At 43.0% G+C, this 25,884-nt stretch overlaps 1 protein-coding gene across 1 annotated transcript; it reads right to left on the bottom strand.

Annotated features, from left to right (window-relative positions):
* Positions 1-21,282: 21,282 nt before the first annotated feature.
* On the bottom strand, positions 21,283-22,146 carry HDGFL1 (HDGF like 1). Its single transcript, XM_040645125.1, has one exon. The coding sequence runs from the start codon at positions 22,144-22,146 to the stop codon at positions 21,283-21,285; it is 864 nt and encodes a 287-aa protein (XP_040501059.1).
* Between the last annotated feature and the right edge of the window lie 3,738 nt (positions 22,147-25,884).

The raw sequence follows: 25,884 nt of genomic DNA, 5'->3' as shown, positions 1-25,884 counted from the left end.
ACATGTTCCGAGAGCCGCCATGCTGTCGCTTGTTATCTCAACTGACTATCGCATTTCCTCTTTTTGCCCCTCATCATTCCCTCTTCTATCCAATGCTTTGAGAACACTGGACTGAACTTCAGGTTCGAAATGAGATCCTTCCTTAACAAACCCTTTAGTTTCTATTAATTATCTCAAATTGACTTGTCTGGTAAGATCTCTGATACATTCAAGTGTGAGTTCTTTATTTATTAGTTTAGTTGCATCCTTTCAAGGAAGGAAGTTAAAAGGTAACATGAATTCTGGTTATTATTGCAAAAGTCTAAACATATTTTTTTTCTATACAAGGTAGCAGCAAAATGGATTAATTCTAAAGGGACCAGAAAATATATGCTAGTGGCACTTGCAAGTTATTACAGTCTAATTGTAGTTAATTTTATTCTCTGGGACAACTAATCTCTCGATAACATTTGCAGTGATTGATTAAAATCCACTCCTTGCTAAAATCAAGGTCTTTAGGTAATTGATGTGCTAATAGACCTGCAATTATTTGAGGATGTGCTTCCTCACAGAGAGCAAGTCAAGGAATGGATAAAGTCCAAATAAAGTACCTATTTTGCAACAGGCGCTATGATAATTGCCAGGAGACAGCCTGCTTATCAGCTACGAGAGGTTTCCATCCTTCATTAATATGTAGTTCAGTTGGACATCAGAGAAACTGGCCCCCATGGGAATACTCTTTGAATCTCCCATTATCTCATTTTCCATACACTTGGCTTGATCCACTTTTTATCTACGTTCACAGAAAGATCTGGCTTTTCACACACGAGCTTTCTAAACAATCAGCTAGCCATGAACCCGAGTCCCCAAAGCTCCATGCAGTGTCGGCTGCCGTAAATTTGGACAAGTGTGTACACCATTAAAGTATCCACTTAAATGTTCCAGACTAAATATTTTAGAAGTAGACAAAATAAATATTCCAAAGTGGTAACCTGTGAGTTTTCCATTCTGTGGCTTGTGCCTGTATGTGCTTCCCGCGGTAGACTCTCAGTAGGGGCTTTACTGTCTTCAGGCATCTTGCAGAGCGGTCCAGTTCTGCTGTCCACTAACTCCGGATTTCTTGTGCATCGGATTGAGCTCTCTACTGACTCTAAATATGCCCAAAGAGAGACTGGGATGAATGCATTAAAAACTTATTTAGTGGGGCACCTGGCTGGCTCAGTCAGAAGAGCATGTGACTCTTGATCTTAGGGTCATGAGTTTGAGCCCCAGGTTCCACGTAGAGATGAGAAAGAAGGAAAGAAGAAAGAAAGAAAGAAAGAAAGAAAGAAAGAAAGAAAGAAGAGAAAGAAAGAAAGAAAGAAAGAAAGAAAGAAAGAAAGAAAGAAAGAAGAAAGATCTCATTTAGTAAAATAACAACCATTTTCTTCTGTCTCAGCCAGACATGATCCAGGTGGCCAAAATGATAGAATTATTAATTGACACTAATCAATTTTATTTTGTCCTGAGCTTGTGGGAGAATTTTTAAGTGGGGTACAATTCTTTGTGGCTTTGGCTGTCTTTATCTTTGGCCTCATAAAGAATATTCTTGCCTTAGGGTTTATAATTGAAGTTCATTAAAGATGATATGTTACAATTATAATATGAGGGATGACTGGTTTATCTTTGTATTTCATCCTCATGATGGCTCAAACCAAATCACCAATGTGGTTAATTACTGTGGACAAATAAAGAGAAAAGCAGAGCTGTTCGAGTATTACTAAAATACGGTTGCAGGTCCGATAATAACGACTAACATACATTGTGAACCGATTACACACCAAGCTCTGTGTGTACTTCCCTCGCACCGTGTCATTTCATCCGTACCACAGGTGTTATTTCCCTTCCATTACATCCCATCAAGCACCACTATTCTTCCCATTTTACAGAGGAGTATACTGAGGGATGGAAAAGTTAACTTGACTAAGGTCTCATGGGTGGTAAGTAGCAGATCCCAGATCAAACCAGAAGAGTCATCCACTGTTTGATGAGAACACTCTCAAATATGACCTGTGCTATTCTGAATTAAATTTAGCAAAAGGCGAGTGGCCATCAATCATTTTAACCAAGTTCACCTTTTGTTGTTGCTGTTGAAGTATGATTTTGTCCCAGGAAATTCATTGTGAGTGATTATGATTACATTTTCCTCCTCTACGTGCCTCTGACACTCTTGTTGAAGATGCTAATCTCGGGTAAAGCTGTCTTGGAGTTGATGATGCTGCCACATGCCACTCCTGTGGGAGATGGATAGATGTCATGCGTAAAATAGAATAAAATGCACTGGGGCAATAAAATGCTAATAAGAGTAAATCACAGTAATAGATTTTAAAATTATTTTAAATCTAGTTTTAATTACATAAGTCCATTTCAGAAGTCCTACTGATGTGAGGAGAAATTCCTAAATTCTACACAAATTGAAAAGAGAGATTATACTGTTTATTAAAATACTACTGTGTTATTATATATGTAAGTATATGCATATATACGTAAGTTATACATTTATATGTATAAACTTTAATTTATCAGGACTAATCAATTTCATCTCCTACTAAATTTAGTCCTGACTAATCTTCAATATTCCCATCAAGATATATTCTCCTATCAATGATGATAAAATACAAAAGCATTCTAAGATCATGGAGAGTATTTTCTAAACAAAATTTGCTTTCCGTTTTAGAAAGTTGATGTCACCGAGGCATCACCATCAAATTTAACTTCCATATTTTTCGTTAAGATAAAAACGGAGAAGAAATCTTTCTAAATGTGTAAGTCCAAGAAAAACTTTAATTAGAATCCTGGCTCTTGCTTAGGATTCAGTCTACATCTTATTTCAGTTTGACAGTAGGCAGGAGACTTCCCCTTCAAGTCTAGGTTGAAGCCAGAATGAAAAGTGCTTTGGGGGAAAAAAAAAGTGAACTCTGGTTTCTGTTCTCATAATTCCTTTCTGTCCATAAAATAAACAAATGCAGAATATTTGAAATAGTGTCTCAAACCTACCTGGTTCCTCTCTCTTTGTCACTGAAGACTCTGGATGGCTGACTCCCGAGGAGCCCATGGTTGATCAGATCGGAAGGCTGCAACTTGAGTGGATCCAGGGAAACCTTGCAGACTCACTGGGGTAGCGGTCAAGCTAGAGGTCTCAGGTACGCTGAAGAGTCTCATTTATTTTGTCATGCAAGTCTGGAGGGCTTTCCCACCAATGGTTTTGCCACTTGGGGTTCAAAACATTGTTATTTTGCTTGAACAGTCCCTGTGGTTAATGGTTGGCATTAGTTACCACATGAGCCTTGGGTTTTGAAACCCAACACAGCCTCCTGTAAACTCTCCACTTTCTTTTTAGTTAAGCACAGGAGACCTTCAGTCCATCCATCCTTGTGGTTGAGCTGTCAAAAACGCCTGGTCTGAAAATGGATAGGCCTGCAGCCAAGAACTTGCTGGCCCGGAAACCTACAACGGCAGGGCTCAACTCACCTCCCCAGTGATATGCTAAGGACCAAAGTGAATGAGGTTGTCTCAGAAGTTCAGGCCCAAGATGGAAACATTACCCACCCAGAGGAAGCCCAGCCTCCTAACTGGTCTTACTGTGTGCAGCCCAGTGAGCTTTCTCAAGTGCCATGTTCACCATGCTCTTCCCTTGCTTCCGATGTTTCAGGAACCAGGGCTTGGGGCAAGAGTACATGTGGAATCTCACGTTAATATAGCTAAATACAGTACAAGGGTAAAAATCAATTCAACAAACTGATGAACAGAAGATATCTTGTGACACGTATGCCTTTTGTTGACAAAATAGCACCACAACATGTAATGTTATGTTTGTTTTTTTTACATGTGGGAAGTTGGGGAAATAGTAAAACAACTAATTATATTATTATTTTACATGCTTGAGTGTTCTGTTTAGAGTATGATGATGTTAGAATGAGTAATAAAAACACAAAAAATATACATTATTATGTATTCTGTAACACTCATTTTAGCAAAATCACTAGTTATGTTATTTTAATCAATATTTTTACATAATTTATGTTCTGGTGACTGAATGATCTAAAGATGAAAAATATTCCAAGATTATAAAAGTTTATTATATTTTCATTCATTAAGTTGTAAGTTAAATGTACATGTGAAAAATGAATATTATTTTTCATATTTTCAATCCTCTAAAATATTCAGAATTATCTATAAAGTAAAAAGACAAATGACAAATTATAAGTGCATGACAATTTTAAGTTAAAATATTTTTTAAAAGGAAAAAGTGAAATATTTTAAATAAAGCTGAAATTTTTATGTAATTTTAAAGAACTTAATATTTTCATGTTAATAAAGCCATTTCAATTTTATCAATGTACGATTTTCATACTTTATGTGTTTTTGGTGGGGGGCAGAGGGGGTGGGAGAGAGAGAATCTTAAGTAGGCTCCATGCCTAGCATGGAACGTGATGCAGGGCTTGATCCCACAACCCTGAGATCATGACCTAACCCGAAAACAAGGGTCAGATGCTTAACCGACTGAGCCACCTGGGTGCTCCTGTGTGTGTACTTTTATGCATCTACTGTGTGTATGTGAGTGTGTGTGTCTCCATATATATATATACACACACACACATACATACATACACACACACACACACGGAGGAAAAAAGAAGGAAAGAGAATTTTTAAAAAGCAATATTAATATTTAACACTGTAAATTATCCCTTAGCCTCCAAGTGCAAATTTTTGGAAGATCAGCCCAATTCCTATGCACCTCTTTGTCTACAAGCTAGAACATAAGGAGAAAGACACAGATGCTTTCCTGGTCCTGTTTGAAACTATCCTTTGTTAGGCAAGAATGAAGCACAGACATAATTTTGAGAAGTTTCAGCCAATTAGCTTAATTTCGTAAAAGAAAATTACTTCCATTTTCCCCCTCTCAACTTCTTCCCATTTCTGAAGTAGTTTCCTTCGCCATGTGGCAGGGGCAGAGCCGCAGGTCCTCATGGCATGAGGCCCCAGTTGCCTGTGGATGTGGGGCCCATGATGTTGTCCCGGTTTCTGAATGTTCGTTGAGGATTATGTGTTGAACCAGGCCACGCATGGTTGTACAACCCGAGTCCAGAGGTAGTCTTGTATTCTTCAAAACCATTTTATGTGTTTGTTAAATGAAAGCCTCTCAAAGCATGGGCCCCAGAGCAAGGGACCCTCCAGCCTGGGACGAGAACAATTCTGTCCTAACTACCACAGCTTTTCCAGTGAAATCCATATATTTGCAACACATTAGAGAAGACAAGACTCTCAATGGACAAACTCCTGGTTTCTTTCTCCCACTAGATGCCTTCCCCATTCTCATATGCTCTCCTCTCCAGGCAAAGGGAAGTGACTTTGTGCCCCAATGATCCTGGCTTTTTCTTATGTTGGGTGATTTCGAAAAACTCTAGTCCCTTTGGTTTCAAACCCTTTTACTTCACCCCTTCCTGATCTATTGGTCATTAAAGACTCAAAGCAGACACTGGATATCACTATTTCTGGGAAGTGTCCTTATCACATGCATCTGGGTGACGGTCTCTTCTAGGTATTCGGACAGCACCCTGGGCCTTGCTGCCTTGTAATTGTCTGCCTACTAATCAGAAGGCCCCTCCTAATCATAAGCATGTTAAGGGCAAGAACTGCATTCTATCTGATTTTGTAATCCTTCCCCCTAGTACACTGTCAACTGATACATCATTGATGCCTAAAAAACATCTCATAAAACAATAAACTCAATAAACTATGAAATAAAGCTTAACTCTGTCAAATCATCACCAATACACAGATGTTATCAATTCTATTCATATTCGCTTGTGTGTGGCTGTGTGTTGCCAGAAAGCAAAAGGCGTGGTCAGACCAAAGCCAGTCCCTGGGCTGTCCCATCCAGAAGACAAAAAAAATCCTTAGACTCCTATCTTGCCCACGCCCTTAACCGGGCCGTCGACAAAAGCACTGCCCTCAATATACCCACGCTTCTCTTCAAATCAGAGCCTCGGCGGATGGCCTCAAGTCTTGCATACATTGAGCTTACTCCTTACAAGCCTCCATTTCTTCCTTTTCTCACCAGATGTGTGAAAAGGCAGCGGATGCCAGGGCTCCAAGCAGAGTGTTCAAAAAGGTCAACTAGCATTCAGATTTATGCTGGTGAAATTCATTCCTTCTCTTTCGAAAATTTAATGAGAAAGGACAGCTTTGTGAAATGGAGGAATAAGAACAATATTGCTTAAATAAATTGGAATTTGCACTTTGATTACCCTGCAGTTTCTGCCATGCTTTACTGGAAATGCTCCCCGCGGTGCAGGTTTTCTCTGGAGTGACATCATCTCGTGAAGCCATCCTCGCTATAATTATTTCCATCCATATTTGTAGAGCACACAGCAAGAACATTCAGTAAGGAATAGTCAATGCACATAGGACAATTTAAAACTGTAGAGTCACCAGAAAGCCCCATTAAAAGGCAAATGATATATCTTTATGCATGCCTCTGACCCCACAGGAGATATTTCATATTCACATTAGAAAAAAAGAGTCTCTTTCAAACAATGAAACTCTGATAGGAGCAAATACCCTGTGCCATGAAATAACAAACAACACGCCTGGTGTCGGTGGCTTTTCTTGGAATCCCACTTTTAAAAACTGTAACATAGAGGAAGCGGACATATTTTAGTTCACGTTGTCAAGTTTCAATCCTTTTTGAGTTTAGGCTCTGTCAGTCCTAATACCAAGTATTGGAATTTTTCAATTTTATTTTTGGCAATCCTGCTGTCTCTTTTGGGGAAATTGTTCTTTTTAGAATGTAGGTTTTTAAACATTCTAACAAAAGTGAAAACACCAATATAAAAGTGTTAATTTTCTCAAAAATCAAATAACGTGCTGAAAAAGATTTTTTTTGACAATTTAAGTGAAATTTAAAAAAACCCAAAAAAACAAAACGTGAACACTGTAGATTAGCTTTCCTGACAATTTGAGATATGCTGGGGCTGACATTCCTAGCGGGGGAGACCACAGCCTCCCACTGTCATGGGCTAAAGGGTGCAGGCCTGGTCTGTCTCCTGGAAAATAAAAGCCCCTACCATCTGCTCACTGAGGCTTTGATTTTGTTTTAAGTGTAGAAAAACATGCATTTAACTCTGCAGTTAGTGACAAGGTCCAAATTCATTCATTCATCCGTTCATTCATTCATTCATTCACCACAACACAGAAAAAGGTGTGGAACATGAGATTAAATTGAAAAGTTTACTTAGTAGAATGGAAATGTGATGTTTTTTCTCTCTCTAACCGCTGTTTTCAGACCTGCTCTGTAAAAGCCCTTTCTTGTGTACTTTAATGTCATCTTAATCAGATTCTGTCATTTGTCAACTATTATCAGTTGCTTAACAATCCAAACTAATTTAAGCCAGTGTAGGGGCGCCTGGCTGGCTCAGTCAATAGATCATGGGACTCTTGATCTCAGGGCTGTGAGTTCAAGCCCATGTTGGGGGTGGAGCCTCCTTAAAAAAAAAATTAATTCAACTCATTTTAAAACTTCAGTCCGCAGCCTGTGTAATGCATTTTGTCTCTCCTGGCCCAGTGACTCAACTCTGTGAGCACAACTCACTGTTTGCTCTCCTCTCTCTCCTGGAGCCTGGTACCTCTGTGTTGCCCCACCAGGAGGAGGAGTGAGACAAAAAGGACAGAGTCCTCATCTATGTCATCTTGAGGCTGTTGCCACGGCCATGTGTGGAAGGTAAACTGACACGGTCTCGGGGGAGAACTTTCGGGTCTGGACAGGTCCTGGGGTGGCACTGCTCCGAACATGTCAGGTGTGTCAGGGTAACCTTCCTCCACTGCCCCCCTTGGCTCCAGTCACCCCAAAAAACACCCACAGCATAATGACATCTACTGTGACCGTTCAAGGATTTTCTCTAACATATTCGTGGGTTCATGATTTTGCTTCGAATGATCATTTAATAAAAACTCAAATGTGAAACGGGGGCAATATTACATATTCCATCTAAGCCACAGACAACTCCCCCATGTTTATGGGTCAGTATCACATACTCATCGAAGCCAATGGGCAAACATCCATATACACCATTGCCCAATTAAGGCTGGAGCACAGAACCCACTGTTACAGCCTCATCTGTCTGGATGAGACACTCTTGGGGCTGAGCTTACAGGGTTTCTTTTTTTTTTTTTTTAAAGGTGGTGCCTGACAAGCTTCGTCAAAGAATGTGCTACTCTTTTTTTTTTTTTTTAAGATTTTATTTATTTATTTGACAGAGAGAGACACAGCCAGCAAGAGAGGGAACACAAGCAGGGGGAGTGGGAGAGGAAGAAGCAGGCTCCCAGTGGAGGAGCCCGATGTGGGGCTCGATCCCAGGACCCAGGATCATGCCCTGAGCTGAAGGCAGACGCTTAACGACTGAGCCACCCAGGCGCCCCTAACCTTACAGGGTTTCTAGTGTGCTTTCATTCTCCATGGCGCAAAAGTCAAGTCGACCCTGTACTGTAAAGCTATCAAATACACACATTTTCACTATTCTCACACTTTTGGTTTCCTTGCTTGAAATCCGGGATGGTACGTGGTAGCAAGTGGTTCTCATCCTCAAACTCAGAAACTAAGTTCTGACCTCATTTGTAGCAAAATGAAATCCATAGTTCAAAATGGTTTCTACTTTCTATTGCTTATAAGGGTGGCTTGGCCAACTGTACGGAAAGCAAAGTCCCACTGCCCTGACACTGGAGGGTTTTCTTGTCGCCAGTGTTAAACTCGTGGAATGTCATCACAATCAGAGCTCACAATCAGAAACCAGAAATGCTGACCGTCACGGAAAACCATATTTCTGGGATGTGAGGAATGAGTCACCCTGGTCACTAAATACAAAGCTCTGTTTGCCAGAAAAGAAACAGTGACACTCAACAAGACAGGGAACTACTTCTAAGTGCAGAGGGAACATGAGACTTAGGTTAAAGACACGTGTTTTCTACCATCACAACCACAGGTGCTCACCTCCCTGTTTGGAGAGGAAGGGTTTGAGATAAGTCACTCACATCTGCAGCCTTCTTAAATCTCAGCTTCTTTCACACACCTTGAAAGAAACTTAACACCTCTTTCATTACACATTGTAAACAAGATTGACCAGGAGGCAAGTAAAGGGACAGACTGCGGAAAAGGGCTTTAGAATTTGGCTTAAATCATTACACTCTCTTCATCTTTCAAAGGACATTAGATCAAAACTCATAATCCATCCTTAGAGCTCACTACATAGCCCGCTTCCTAACTAATGCAAAAATATTCAGGGGCGTCTGGGTGGCTCAGTCGTTAAGCGTCTGCCTTCAGCTCAGGGCGTGATCCCGGCATTCTGGGATCGAGCCCCACATCAGGCTCCTCCGCTGGGAGCCTGCTTCTTCCTCTCCCACTCCCCCTGCCTGTGTTCCCTCTCTCGCTGGCTGTCTCTCTCTCTGTTGAATGAATAAATAAAATCTTAAAAAAAAAAATTCAAATGTTGAGCTTTTAAAAACTTTTCTGTGAAGTTACAAATGCGAGTCTACAGCTTTCAGAAATTCTTTCTTATAAATTTCCAATGTACATTTGTAACTTGCTACCACAAGGGGGAAAAAAACTTCTTACTCTTATCATCTTAGAAAGGAAGATGGAAGTATTTTATCATAAACAAGGCTGGGGCTCTTAAAAAATATGATCTTTCGGAAGATGTATCTAAACACTTGCTGTTATGCACGTGTAGAGAAATTTGTTCTTCTTAACATGGCATACTCTTACATAAAAATACCTCTGTGGTTGATTTCCCCAAATTTCTCAATGAGCATTTCCTGTAAGTGTTCCCAAAAATGCTGGTAGAATCACTTGATAAGGCTCAAGACAGAGAACCGTTGAAGCCAGCCTTGCTCACCAGAGAAACGTCAGGGAGAACTGGATCTTGGCATCACCGCAAACTACATGACATCTGATCGTTTTGCTTGGCTTCAGAAATTTTCCCCAGGTCCCCCTTTTCACTTTACTTTATGACCTTTCTACTTTCATTCCCCTTATCTCTAGCTTCAACTTTTGTTTATGATTACAACTGTTCACCAACCAAATAAGACTTCATCGGTCTGATAATACTATGAAAACTCAAAAGTATATTTATGGGCATGGTAGAAAAGTCTAATTAGGAAATTTGTTAATTATCTGTTCTGTGCACATTTACATTAAAAGAAAATTTGGTTCATTCCAGCTAAATTTAAATTCCAGATGAATGATGTTAGCAAATCAAAGAGTAGATCGAGAAAGCTGAACTGAGTTTTATTTGTAACGGAAGAGCTTAAAACATGAAGACGTTATCCAAATTAAAATGTAAACAACTCATGAATGTTTCAATGATTCTACCTTGTCTACCTTAATCTTAAACTCTGAAATTTATGGAATGGGGTTACTAATTGAGATGATCACAAATGACCTTATCACACTGTTTAACTTGAGGTATCCATTAATTTGCTATACCACCAATGTTTCCCAGTTACACCACTACAATGATTTCTCCCCCTGAAATAGCATTCCTGTCTATTTTCAGAGAGTCCAGTTGTTAATGAGTGTTAATACCTTCTTTAGAGACAAGAAAATAACCCCTGAAACCGGACCTTAATATAGGGGAAACTATTTTACATATGCAGGTGCTGCTCTCTTGGTAACTAAGACAACACCAAGAAGAAGCCATAGAATTTTGCCTCCCGGAGAAATTTTCCGGCGGGGGGGGGGTGCAAAATTAGGCAATTCTCTATTGATTAATTTCTTGGGTAAAATTAAATTGCTGTCTTTGAAATACCATAAACAATATCCTTTCATGTGATCATTTCTGTCTTTATTAATTCATTAGGCATTTACTCTGTGCCTACGAAGCCCTAGCACACATTTTAGGTGTTAGGAATTTATTTCAATTTATAGCTACATCAACATAGCTGAAATCTCAGAGACAGTGACCAACAGGGAGGAAGACCAGAAGATTCATCTAATATTTGATGCATTTTATCAGGCCTTCAAGAGCACAGCAGGAAAGCAGGGCCTTTGGTGACTGACTGCATGTATAATGAGGAGGGCAGCAAGGTTAAAAAGACAGCCACACAGCTACAATGAATTCAGCAAACTACATCTCACTAACACATGTGTGTGTGTGTGTGTGTGTGTGTGTGTGTGTGTGTTTAATGTATGAATTCTGAGCTACCTTGAATCACTACGAGGCTCCTTCTAATTACTAACAATGGCAAGTCTGCCCTCTCAGCTGCAGCTGGATGCCCCAGGCATCTTCATAGCAAAACCAACAAATGATTGGAATATTGTGATTTAAACTCAAAACCAAAGCACAGTTGGAGATTTTTTTACCAGACTGCTTGAAAGTCCTGTGTCGAGGGTTTGTGAGATCATGCAAGACGCAGAAGGACAACGCAAGGTCAAATCTACATCCCGTATACAAAGACTACACTGGTTTTTTAATCCATTTGCCGTAGCTCACAATCTGCAGGACGACATAGGATGGACAGTAGGGTCCTGTGCACAAAGACCACACTAGTGACCTCAAGTGCCCTGCTGTGGATAATGGCCATTAAGGGTGAGGGGGTGGGGATGGAGGCAGAGAGAGCGGCCCCACAGAGACCTGCTACATGAATTATTTTTATGATATAATTCTTGGGGGCATCTATTTATTTCAACAACCAAAACAGCCCTCCAAGTATAGCATGAGGCACCCTGTCATTAACCAGATGTGGTGCGGGGTTGATTTTTTTTTTTTTAATTTATAAATATGTGGTATCCAACCTGATCCCACACGAACGGGGGGGGGGAGGCTAAATATGCAGCTTCTGTAAAGGAAGTTCATCTTTGACTCTCTGTGATGACACAGGGGAAGCAATGTCTCTGGCGGGAAGGTTTCTGAGCCACTCTGTCCGCCATGTTTAACCTGTTCAATATTATTGTTATTCGGCTTTGAGAGAATCTTATTAACCAGTTCGTGGGCTGAGCACCATCAGAAGGCCCCTGTATGGTGTAATATTTGTTTCTGGGGGCTGACATAAGTGATACTTCTGCTAGGGGTGGGGAGGAGACATGAGAAAGTAGAGTCAGTCTCATGTTTGGGTTTTTTTGTTCCACAATGAGCGCTGGGAATGTAAAATATCGTTTTCATCATTCTTTCTCTCTCTTTTTAACCCACAGTATCAGAAATATTACAGAATACTTGCACTGAGTTACATCTGATTGGCATTCAAACACTTATATCAACATGATTAAAATATAGTCAGGGTGTCCATTTTTCATGACAGCCGTAAGAAATATGAGAAGGTGGATATTCAACTCCCTTATTAATTGATGTGGTCCAAAGAGCCCCTCTCTGTCTCAACAAGGGGCCTTAGTGTGGATTTTTTTTCCACGGCTGTGACATTCAGACCTAATGGCGAAGGCTGCTATCAGGTGAGCATTTGTTAGGAATGCCCATCAAGTGGAAACAGGAAAACTATGGTTTTACTCTATAATGTGAAAGGGGGCTTTGAACTTATCCTAAACTCATCTCTTTGCACATTCTGCACCATCATCCATCCCAGGCTTATATCGTTCATCTAAAAGACTGGTATTTCAAGTTAGGTCTTACGAAAATCCAGGATACCACAAGACCTCTCTTTCAGGTATATCTCCAAATATAATATAGGCTCCTGGAAACATATTTGATTTATGTCTATTATAATTCCAGACTCCGCTCCTGTCATGAACCAACAATTCAGATCCTGGACCAGGAAAAAAATAAGCCTAAAATGTCTTCACACTAACTAGAAACTCAGCCTACCTAGAAGGATCCTTATGAAATCTAAGTAAAAATTGACTTTGATCGTTACAACAGAAAGTCGTCTTTAGAATATTCCCCACCTGCACACACTTCCCTGCATGCACGCATGTATTGTTCAGGAACATTAACTAGTGAAGCTGGGGTGGGGAACTGTTTGGGCAAATATACCGGCCCTGCAAACCTTAAATTATAGGCATACGACAACATGCCTCATGAAGGTTCCATGAGGCCGTACTGGCATCCAACCCCTACCCTAACTCACATCTCATCCGAAACTTCTCTCACCTGCACACATGTTCTCTGGATACTGAGCTGTGCTGCCAAGTCCTGCCTACATTGTGACTTCATTAATTTCAGTTAATTAATAACAATGGGTGACTCTTTGTGAAGTGCTCTGCTAGGTGTTGCTGGAGACCTGGGAAAATTCATGGGCCCTATTGTTGAGTCCTTTCTGTTTGGGGAGGAAAAAAAAAAGTTGAAAAATGTTAAATAGCATAAAGATAAAATCTTGGTCTATACCACGGTGTGAAAGATGCCACGTGGATGTGTATGACAGCTTGGCAAATAAGCAGTAGCGAGCGACAGTTCTCATTTCAAGTATCATAGGACTTGTGTGTCTCTCTCTGCTGTGAGATGTGATATATTATAAATAACATCATATATATTATATTATTAATGTAATTATTATAAATAATAAAGTATTTGAGCTTGTGGGTTATTTACATTTTCATAAATATATTGATTCAAGGTCATCTTTGTAAAGATGTTGCTCTATTGGCTTACATTCCAATGTGGCGGCTTGAGAGACAGAGACAAGGGAGAGGCCCAGGTGCCGGAAACGGAAACCTGACCACTGCCCTCACTGTGTGGTTTAATGGCACAACCCTGCCGGCTACTCTCCAGCCCTGCTCAACTTGCTTTGTTTTTCCCTGTGTCTTTTATAATCTTCTAACATACGATAGAATTTCTCTGTTTATTACATTTCTTTTTCATTGCCTCTCTCTCTGCCTGCTAAAATGGAAGCACCAAGAAGCCAGGTACTTGGTTTTTATTGTTTACTGATGTATCTTACCCCCTGGAAAACTATCTGGTGCACAGTAAGCACTCAGTAAATGGGTGCTATTGGAGCTCCTGGGGGTTCCGATGGTTCAGCGTCTGACTCTTGGTTTCAGCTCAGGTCATGATCTCAGGGTTGTGACCCCCTGTGAACCTCGTGTCAAGCCCCTCCTAGAGTCCAGAGCTCAGCGCAGACTGTGCTTGGGATTCTCTCCCACCCATTCGCCCCTTCCCCATGCTTGCTTGCACTCTCTAATTAATTAATTAATTAATTAAATCTTTTTTAAAAAATGGGTGCTGTTTTCTTATTGTTGGTACTGCACACATATAGGGATGCTTATTGGCATGAAAGTCTCTGGGATCTTTTTCTATGCATTCAAAAGCCTGAGAACCACAAGCAGAGGCAATAGTGCTATGAATTCACAGGAAGACAGAAACATTTTGTTCTGTTAAGACAGCTTAACATGAAGTGAACCACAGACTTAGAGTCTTATAAGATGCAAAGCTTAATTTTCACATCATTGAAACTATATGCTCTTTCTTTGGACATTTCTCTATCACATGCTGATATTACTGCATTCTGAAATTTCCGTTGTATTTATTCGTCATCTACCTGTCCGTTTCTCGTCTAGAATAAGAGCTTCATGAGGGGAGAGAGCTTGTCTGTCTTGTCACTGTTCGGTCCCCTGGGCCCCCTCCAGGCCCCACTGCCTTGAGGGCACACCCACTCAGCTGTAGCCAGAATGCTCTTCCCTCCAGGTCCCACCTCCGATAAACCAAAACCTGGGAAAGCCATGTTACTATGGGGTTCCTAATAATTTAGCAGAATTTTGATTTTCAAAAGAAAAGAAAAAGTGACTCTCATACCACGTAATGGGGACTCTTGCCTTTTCCTATTTTTGCTTTTGTTTTAAGAAGATATTGGAGGTCCCGTCCTCAAAACATTCACTGGCCCTCATCGGTACGTATGCCCCAACATCCAAGAGCGAGAACAAGGACAATAAGAAAAGAATCAAAGTGGATGATGGGCAGGTTGAAAAACACTGCTGAGGAGTGGCCGCGAGGGAGCCACCACACCCAAGGGACAACCCGTGACCGACGAAAGCTGAGCCCCGAAGAATCGCGAGTGAGAGGGGAAAGTGGGTCTTGTTGACAAGTGAAGAGTGGCGGGCGGTGAGAGAGGAGCTGAGTTGAACATATTTTTTAACGAAGTGTTAAGTAGATCACCAAGAGTGGTGGATAATGACTGCGATGAGGAGTCAGCCAGGGTGTGAAAAAAAAAAGAGAAAAAAAAAAAAAAGAAAGAAAAATTAAGTGACACTTGGTAAATCACAGGAGGACGTGAGACCTGACAGGGTTTCTGGAAAGAATGGTCAATCCCCTGTAACACTCCTGTGCCTTCTAGTAATCGAATTGGGCAGCTCATTAAAATTATGTGTGAACAGATAGGTACCCTGGCAAAAAGGCAAGGGAGCTGAGAAATAGCTAGAGCAATAGAATTACTATTTCTATCATCGAAAAAAATCAGGATGGGGAGGTATTCGAGGAGGTATGCTTAAAAAATGCCCATCAGAAGACAGTGAGTGGCTCCTAGGGAAATAACAGGAGCTATAAACCAGCCACGGGAGGGATGAGTCAGGCCAGAGAAGAGGAATATTTAAAATTGGGAATGTCTGTATGAAATAACTGGGTGAAGCTACCTGAAGAACAGTACGAGGAAACGGAAGGATAAGATCTCAGTTGCTGTCTGTGTATGGGCGGGCTAAATATAGCATCGTCACGTCCATCTCCAGGAGGGAGCTGCTCGGCATCTGGCAGGAGCCCCCAGTGTTTCCCTAAATCGAAGGATAAGGTGGGCTCAAGTGATCACAGACGGGACGGTTCGTTCTCTGGGCTACGATGCGGCAAAGGGAATTCACACATATGTCAGGCCGATTTTGTGCTCGGTCCCGCACTTGACATTTGAACATATATGAGCTCATTTGCTTCTCACAACAAACCTGTCACGGGAAAGTCATTATCACAACGTTGAGCTGAGGGAAACTGAGATCAAACCGCTCTCAGATCGTGAAGCCAGGAATTCCATCGGAGTTTGGGTCGCTCCAAAGCCAGCTGCCACCAAGCCGCCTCTTTCGTTAAAGGAAGTTGATAACGAAGTATCAAACGACTCCAGAGAAAATGTAACTTAAGGAACCAGATATTGTGTTGAATATCTGATTCAGATGGCGACCTTGGCTGATTTCATTGACCTTCCTTGGGCTTCAGTCTTGCTGAAGTTTGTTATTTTAGGAGACCAACACCTACCTATATATAATAACAAAATAATCTTATTTAATAAATGGGGCTCACACCTTTAAAAAAAAAAATCCCTACAGTGTTTTACTAGGCATGACTGAATTCCACAGATTTCCCTCCGAGGGCTGGAGTGAGATTGGGGGTGATTTAGTCATTCATCCATTTCTTTATTAACAACCACGTAGTGAGAGCTTAATATGAGCCAGGCGCTTTAGTGGGCTCTTAGAATAAGCAAAATGGTCACACTTCCTGTCCCCATAGGACGTCTAACCTAGTGAGTGATACAAACCAGGAAAGGGATTTTACTGTTTTACTGAACACAGGGGAGTGGGGTAGATGTTGTTAAGGGAAAACCAGGGTCTTACCCAACATTGAAGCAAAACCTAATTCTGATGGAGTGATTTAGGGAAAGCTTCATCAGGGAAGGAGGCAATGAAACTGTTCATTTTCTGGGCAGAAAGAAGAGTTTGTCTCCAAGTGGTAAAACATGAGAGAGACAAGGGCACTCACCGAATGACCCACAGTCCCAGGCACTGACCACACACGAGGGCAGGAAGCAGGTGAAGCTCGTTTTTCACTGGTCCCCATGCAAAAGACTCAGCCATTCCATGCCTAGGAGTGCCCTTGATCAACAGACGCCTCAAGCTGCCCCCGCCATCTGGAGCCCTTTGCTGCAATCTTTTCTGTGTGTTCTCTGACATTCTCAGGACCGTTTCAGTGAAGTTGAAGTTTACGTGTAAAATCAGATTGCAAAGAGAAAATTGCCTGCTGTCAGAACGACTCTAGAAAACCACTTAGGAGGTCTCTATTTTAAAGACCTCAAAGTCTAATACAATTTTTCCACCAGGATTAGGAAACATAAGTGTTTTTATACAAGCCAGAGAGTTGGCTTGTGAGATTGGGGCCATATTGTGTCGTGAACAGATCCTGTTCCTTTAAATACGTTACTTTCTGAGCATTGTCTATACGAAGTGAGGCATCTATATCATAAAAGGCTGAAGGAATGGCAGATCCAAGTTCTCCTTGGCATACTCACACTTTATTGTTGTAACTTTTTGGCTGAAGGGTTAATACATGGCTCCTGTCTGATGAAGGCAGAAACCAGAATGTTCTCTTACCTACCTGGGCGCCCAGGCGTTATGAAAATCATGGACATAAAATCACGCCAGCCTACACATTCATTAGTGTATAAGTCAGTTTACCCTGCCTTCCCGACAGGGGCGGATATGTTCAGCCTCACATGTGACTTGTACTCCAGCACCATGATTATAAGGAGGAGCTGAAGGCAGACTTTCAAGCATCTAGAAAATCTCTACTGTGTGCTTATAATGGCCTGTTTTGGGAAGGGGGATGAAATATTAATGAAACATATTTCTTTCTCCTCCAGTTTAGTGGAAAAGCAAAACCTGAACAGGAAATTAGAATCTGGTCAATGTGAGCAGGGATGTTACGGGAACACGGGGGGTGGCTCTTCCCTGGAGGAGTTGGCTACAGTGTGTCCCAAATGCAAGGAGCAGCATGTGTGTGCAGCATGGGTAGCAAATGCTTCTCTTTGACAAGCGTGTTGACAATGAAGTGAATAGAAGATGCCCTATGTGCCCTGCATATCGACTCTATTTCCAGGAAACATAAAACGGAGGTATGAGCCACAAACGAGGATCTGCACCTTTGATGGGAATTTGCAGAGCAGGGTGAGAGCTAAAAGACACGAAATTTACAACCGCCAGTGGCAATGTCCCTTGCCAAAGTGATGTCATCAGTGACGTTTGTGTGAAATATCAAATACTTGGAAAGCCTTACCGAAGCCAGTATGCTAAATGCATCTGCAGATCCCTGACAACGTGCTGAGCGTGCATCTGCATGGAACACTTAAACACGATCTTCCGAGCCCTCATGAACACAGTTGGGCACCTCCAACACCGCATCAGCAAAAGGCCCAGCAGTGCTCTCTGTTCAGCCAGGTATCTAGCTATTGATCAGTAATTCTGTCACTGAGGCACACGTTTTCTAGGAATAAGCCAAAACCAACCAACCAAACAAAAAAAAACCCCACAGCACTGGGATTATTGGGCATTTCAGACAGCCAAAAACATTTTACAAAATAGCATCTTTTTCAGAACACACAAAAAAACCATCTCTTGACCACCAAAGCATACAAATAGGGTCTGCTATGTCGGAGAAGAGGGCCGAGAATACAGATTTTCCACGTTTCCCTGTCTTGATTGCATTTCAACTGTGTTTGCTAATTCTGTGTATCACTGTTCAGAAGTACTGTTAGTTGGATTCCCATTTTCACTACCATATTATAGTCGCCGGGAAGGCGAATGTATGCGAGGCTTCCTAATAAACACCAACTTTTTTCTATCCCCAACATTAGACACAAAAAAAGGAAGAAAGAGATAATACAAAGAGAGGGACTCAAATGGTAGTAATTTCATTTTCTATCTTTCAGGTTATTGAATCATTTCAGAAGATGCGCCTCCATAAAACCTTATCAAAATCACATGCTTGCCTGTGGCAAATATACCAACCCATATTGGAACTTCCCATAGTCACATACTTCTTGAAAAATAGGGAATGTGCAATTGTCCTCATCATTTCACCAAGTCCTTTAATGACAATACAATTGTCAGGTGCCCCAGATGTTTTGTTTTGTTTTGCTTTTTTTACACACCCACTATCAGTGTTTGTTAATACATTCTTGGCCATATAAATTTCTAAATGTTCACTTCAAAATAGGAGAGGAAAATAAGTACTCCCGTTTTGTTCAATAGGGAGTTTTATTCAATAGGAACCCATGAACTATCATAAAACAAAGCACCTGTGACCCATGACACTGCCTTGGCATCTCGGCTCATTTACTAGTTTTCTTGACCTTGGGAAAATTGCTTAGCACCTCTGAACCTCGGCTCCCCCAGCTTTTAAACAGAGAATAGTAGGTACCTAATTGGGTAGTTGTAGTAATAAAGACATTATGTGTAGAACATATTAATTAGCTGCTCTCATGATTACTTGTTATTCATACTAAAAGAGCAATTTTGTCAACTTCCGATTTCATGGTTAGTGCTTTTTTTGAATGTGTAATTCAGGGGACAAAGCTTAGGCTCGGACCAGTAAAACCTGTATTTGAATCCTGGGGGTCCTGTGAGGTACAAGAAAAGCCACTTAACCTCTCTGAACCACGCTGTTTCCAATGGAAATTTTGAATATCAAGGTCTCCCTTCCCAGATTATTACAAAGATTGAATGAGTTCATTCTTCTTGGCACATGGTAAACATTCATCGAATAGTAACTTCTAGTATTAATATGACTGCAAGAGCAGCAGCTGAAAAACAAGGAATCATCTTGACATCCGCCTTGGAGAAAAATAACATCATTTGTACAGGGATGGAAAATAGGGTTGTCTTTAATTGCCAACTGTGCTGGTTGGTGATGGCCTGGCATGTTCTATGAAAAGGACTCCAGTACTTACTAAGCCTCTGCATGCATGCAGTGTTAACAAATAAAGACCTGGAAACCAGTATGCCATTATCATTAAGGATATTTAAATATCCCCAAATATATGCACAAAGTCACTGAAGAAAACACAAAATATTCTGCAGATACGACATAGTTTAAGAACTGGAAATATAAAGCAAGTGCCTTTTATCAAGGGGGTAGTAATGAGACCTAGGAAAGCAATCACAACAATAAAAGGAAGGACCAAGCCTCTTACCCTCCTTCTTCTCTAAATCTGTTCTTTGGTACAGCTGGTAGAGTATTAAAAACTCAGTTATTGTCCCCAGGTATCACCGTTCAAACATTTTAAGTTGACTTCTCTCCATTGGTTACAAACAGTGTGAGGAGAACTCCTACAGATGGCGTGAAGGGTAGAGACCTTGAGATAAGGAAGGTTTATCAAGGAAGGGGGGATTCTAAAATATTCCTGTAGGTTACAAACGTTGCTTCTAACACAGGATGTACAGAAAACAGGCAGAGCATTCACGTTAAGGGCCAATTCTTCAGAAACCAAAGGAACAGACGTGAGATTTGTTTAAAGTAATCAACGGGTTTTATTTCCTGGAACTGAAATTGTTCAGCTCTCAACTTCCAAAGCTACAGTCAACAATTTTTCATTAGAGCCCAAGGGAGAAGGGGTGAAGGAGACAACAGAAGAAAGGCACATGGAGAGGCTCAGGAAGAGGCTGGGAGGGGGCACTCATTTCCCTCTCACTTCTTAGGAAGTTACATTTCAGGTCTGGTAACAATGCTGAGGGGGGCAGGGTGCGGGACGTCATGGATGGGAAATGGCACTGCCAAGGAACACCAAAGCCTTAACTACAAAAAGAAAGTCATCAAACCCCAAACGGAAAGGGAACCTCCCAGTCCATCTCTGAAATGGGGTTAGCAATGGCTGAGCTGCCTGCTGACTGAAGCCAGGGCCGTTCATTTGTGGAAAAAAACAAAAAACCAAAAATCTTTTTAACGAACAGATTTCCCAAACTATATGCCTTTTCTTTTACGCCTAAGTGCCATATATGACTGTAGGGTGGCCTTGAGACTGTGGGGAGAGGGAAAGGGGTGGCCAGGAGTCTCCCCAGATCATCCCATGTTACCCCAGAGATCGAAATGGGGACAGATGTTCCTCATCACTCCCATCCAAAGAGCCGGGCAAAGCGAACCCTTCCCATCACAAACAACTGGGAAGTTCCCAAATTATTTGATGAAAAAAGACAAATCCCAGAACTCCCAAAAGCGACTCAGAAAGGAGAGAGGCCCTCCCCCAGAAGCTGTCCCACTTCCGGTGACTCTGAAGAGCTGGGATAATAGGGCATGGGAGGGGCGGACAGGAGTTCTGGAAGACTGCACCCACCACCACCACAGTTTGAGGATGGCGCCTTCCGGGCCCCTAGAAGTCCTCCCTCCCCTGCTCGGTATCCTTCACCCCTTCCCCTCCTACCCCTGATGCCAACGCAGAGGTCCAGAATGCCCGGGGAAGGGAGAGAGGGGTGTCTGGAGGTGGAAACGGCCGGTCCAGGCCCCAACTGAAGCCTTGGGAAACAGTTCCAGGCAGGGAGGTGCGCGGCGGGCTCAGCTCGTCCCGGGGAGTAGAAGCCCTGACTCAGATCTCAGGGGTGTGGGAGTACAGAGCTGGGGGCCGGGTGGTCTGCCCCGTCAGGTCAACCCCCAGGGCCAGGGCGGGCGCGGAGTGGGGGTGGAGGAGGAGAGCGGGTGGGGGTGGGGGAGGCGTCCCAGTTTGCGCCGTGGCCAGTTTCCCCAGTAACAGCCAGGCCGCAGCAGGAAAGGGGTGGGGGCTCTTCTTGAAACTGGTGACTACAGGCTGTCGCCCGCCTCCGCGCCAAGCTGGGGCTATCTCCGCTCGGCGCGTCTCTCCCAGCTGCTCCGGGGCCTCCGGGGGCGGCTGGGCCGCGGCGCCGCGGGTTTCCAGCTCCACGAGGGGCGGCGCTGCCCCTTCCCCGGCGGCCTGCTCCTGCTCCTCTTCGGGCTCGGCCTCCCTGGGACGTTTGGGGGAGCCCTCGGGCAGCTCGGCCGCGCTCCGCTTGGGCGGCGCCTGCTCCGCCTGCTCCTCGGCCGGCACGTCGCCGCCCGGCTTCCCCGGCTGGTCACTGCGGCCGGCCTTGTCGCCCGCGCTGGCCTCCGGCTGCGGCCCGGGCCCGTCCGCGCAGCTCTTCTCCTGGGCCAGCTGGTAGTCGGCAGCCTGGACCGTGGGGTTGTTCTCGATCTCCCACAGCCCCTCGCTGAAGCCCCTCCTCTTGCTGGGCTTGCCGAACTTCTCCTTGGACTCCTCGTACGGGAACAGGTGCTTGGGGCCCAGGAAGGCCGTCTCGTGGGTCCCGAAGAAGAACACCTGGTAGCGGTTAGGCTCGGCCATGTGCTCGATCCTGGCCGGCCAGTGGGCGTAGCCCTTTAGCTTGGCAAACACCAGGTCGCCGCTCTTGTACTTGCGCCGGCAGTAACGCGACATGGCGGGGCTGCGGACCCGGCCTCGGCGGAGGCCCTGGCGACGCCCGGAACGCGGGGCGGGTGGCGGCCGCTGGGCTGGGCGCGCGCCCGTCCCCGAGGGCCCCCGCGCGCCCACCGACAGGCGCAACGCTCCGCGCGGGGAGAGGGTTCTAGCGCGAAGAGTGCATTATCTCCGAGACCCCACTGTGGACGCCGGCGGTTTCTAGAATGATAGAGCCCCCAGCTCGGATATCCGGGTGGCCGTGGTGCTGAGAGGGGCCTGGTGGCCCTCAATCTCTGGACCATAAAGACTGCACGGTGCACAGGGTGCCAGGGGGGCCCGGAAAGGGTGAGATGGGGCAGTGCGGTGGGAAAACGCAGTGACACCGTGAGCACAGATGTGGGTGAAACTAGTAAGGGGCAAGTGCAAAGCCGAGGTATCCGTGTGGGTCCTGACCTGCAAACTCCACTCTCGCCTAAGGAGCCGTTGCTGGCCTGGTTGGGTCAGTGGTTTCACTACTTTTCCGGTTTCTTTGAGGGCTGACACTGGAGTGTCCTCCGGGTTTCCAGCAGAGTGAGGGTCTGGCAAAGGAATAGAGTCAGCGATAGTGTTAGGATGGCCTGAGTCCACGTCTTCTGGAATCCGGTCTTCCGAACGGATAGTATTTTTGGGAAAATGTTTATAGCGGCAGTATGACCAGGTCAAACGAGCCGTAGCAAAGTGTCTTACTTTGCACCGAATGCTGGACATGGACTTTGTCCTTTCGGTGATTCTTACCTATTGTAAACAAGACTTCATGTTTATAACACAGAGACTTTATCAAATGCTCTCAAAATCTTCCTACAGTAGGGGGAAAGTGGGCTGGTTGTGATTAAGAATTAGATAAAGGTCTGCTCATGTCAAACAGCCTGTTGGTAAGTAGGACTTCCTGGGGGATATAGACTGAAAAAAGCATTCTCTCAGCTGAGAGACTATTTTAAGAAGAGTCTTTTCTCCAGATAGAAGACTATTCTAAACTGATACTTATGGGAGTTTCCATGTAACTGCTTTTGTTATAAAGCTTTCTACATCTTTTTTTGAGTCCTGCTAGCTAGCTGTGAGCTTACACTTTGAAACCTAGCCAAATTTATGAAAATAGTACTCTTGGCTATTGCGACAAAGACCTTTCAATATCAATCATGTGTTTAACTACACAGATGTTCTTTCCTAGTGTAACCAACAGTGACTGGTGGAGAATTAGAACCATTAACCCATTTCATTACAACTCAGATTTGTTTCAGGTTTGCTGGGTTGGGTCAGCCATTTTGCCTCTGGATGGGGGAGACCCGATTTGGGCAAAAGAGTTACCTTCTCCCAACCAGGCAAAACAAATACGATGCACTATGCTCGTTCTAAACAAGTTCTTTTAGCTTTTCTGTCAAGCCATTTTCTCAGAACATTTTTTAGGACATTCTGCTACAAGGACGAATCTGATACATTTCCTCTTTTCAACTTCATAGGGAAAGCGCCAGAGAACTAGAAATGTTTGGTGGCTGTAGGAGATAAATAGGACATCATGGGCAGCTGTGGAGCCCCTGGTAGGAAGGAATGTGGAGTTTCTGTAAGCACAGGTCTTACTACACACACTCGTGGCCTTTTTTCTCAGCCCTCGCTATGCTGCACTAAAGCACAGATCACGTAGCAAAGTTGGTCAAAGAGGAAGAACTCTGGTGAGATAGTACGTCCAGAAAGGATACTTAGTGATGCCATCCCATCAGTCTGAAGGCAGGACCAGACCTAAAAACCAACAGCTCAAGGTGAGTGTGATTGTGGGCAAATGGGCCATACTGGTGTAAGCCAAACATCGAAGATCATCACCAGGTTGTTGACTCACAGCAGGTAAACAGGTAGGTGTGCGGGTATTATTTGGACTGGGTATTTGACGGGTGGAGCAAAGAACCAAAAACTGAAACAAAAAGGAAACAGAGGCAAGAAAATCTAGTAGAGAAGAATCCGGATCTGCAAGAGTTAAAGAAATTTTGTTATAGGCACAGACCATCGTTCTCCTATCTTCACCTCTTATGGGCTGCTACGGTGTGGTGCTATAGGGCCGGCACAAAAGATGTTTATCTTTGAGGACTTTAAAATATAATTTAAGAGATAAGTCACCGGAGACTTCATTACAGAGAAACCCAAGCTAGTCTTCAAATGCTAGATCATGTGTTCTTTGCATAAACACAAAGGAATTCCAGGAGAACTCAGTGGGAGGGCGGTTATTAGGACTGGGAAGGGGTAGTAGAGGACAACAACGAATTTTTGCATCCCTCACTTGTTTACCTGCCTGAGGCTGGGAGTCGTTATAATGGTTCTCAGTCTCTGCTGCATGATCTTAAGCTGTTTAAAGTAACATTTTGAATTTCTCTCAGGATTTGTTAAAAATATTAATGAGATTATGGGTATGAAAGTCCAGACAATGGGTGGAAGGGTCAGTACTAATAAAGTGTGCAGGAGAGTTTCATTTTGGATAGGAATTAGGCTATTATCATTATGCTACTATTATTGTTATTATTAGACTAAATGAGGAAAAAGATCTAATGGAAGGAGTAGATTCACGAATAAAAGCACTGAATGAAGAGAAACCGTCTGCCAGCTGAAGTCCATATGACACATGCAATTTCCTATCCAGCACAGCTTCTGCATGAGACAACGTAAGAGATTTTGTTACGTCGAAATACTATTTTTAAAAGCGGTATTCCTCAGTGGAACTGAATCACTCTTGGCCGCTTACTCCTGAAGTGAGAGAATGGGAGGAAGGTTGAGGAAAAGTGAGATGCATTGAAAGAGTTAAGTAGGGACCACTGTCACAGAGACTGCATTCCTTTTATACCTGCGATCTCCGATCTCCGCAGCGTAATTAAGTGGCGCCATCTTGGCTGCTTTTACCCCTGAAACCAACTTGCTCTTAAAAGTTATTGTCTTTCTTGCTAGAAGGGAGTAGGGAGGTGGTGTTCATGGTAACTGGTTAAGTGTAGATTGGGCTGTTATACAAAATACGAGCAACTACAATTACCAGTTTTTAGGAACCAGAGCTCCATGAGTTCAACTGTTTCTAATGAAGATGTTTTAAAAATCAAATGTGCCAAGAACACCTGTTTGTCAAAAGGACCTAATTTCAGGAGAGGCATACCTCAAAACCCCTTGGAGTCCAAAATGTGTAACGCTTCTCGGTTTCCTTCTCTGGAAAACTCATGATAGCATTTAAAAAGCTCCTTGGCAACAATTATGAAACACAGGCTATAAAACAATATAATTATACAAGAGAGACAATAGATACCTAATTGATGTTTTCTTGTTTAATTAGTTTAAAATTCAATTAGTCTGATGTCAACTATGATATAAAATTGTTTTCTATGTGCTCTTGTCTTCGTTAAAAATATTAGCTGCCTCTGGGTTTATAGGACAGAAGTGTTTATACATGGTTGGTGTGTGGGGTCAAGGCTTTTCTTTTTAAAATGTTCTGGCAAGCACAATTATAGAGAACCGAATTCCCCTCCCTGGCCGTGGGTAGAAAATCCCCACGCTGTCCTTTTTAAAAGCCACAGGAGGCGATGCACTGCTTCTATATTTTGTCACCTTTGCATTTTATCAGTGTCCATTTAGCCTAACCCTTAAAGCCTCAGAGAATTCTGAAATCCAAGGGATCTGTTGGGGGTAGAATAAACTGTATCAGTGGAAATGTCCCAGAGCTAAAGGACAATTTATGGAAAGTTTCCAAGGAGC

The sequence above is a fragment of the Ursus maritimus genome, unplaced genomic scaffold (genome assembly GCF_017311325.1).
Source record: "Ursus maritimus isolate PB19 unplaced genomic scaffold, ASM1731132v1 scaffold_30, whole genome shotgun sequence".
In the NCBI taxonomy this organism is placed as follows: domain Eukaryota; kingdom Metazoa; phylum Chordata; class Mammalia; order Carnivora; family Ursidae; genus Ursus; species Ursus maritimus.
This window is presented reverse-complemented; position numbering and strand designations above follow the sequence as displayed.

Coding starts and splice junctions, on each gene's coding strand:
- HDGFL1 (XM_040645125.1), bottom strand. CDS start 22,146: ATGTCGCGTTACTGCCGGCGCAAGTACAAGAGCGGCGACCTGGTGTTT.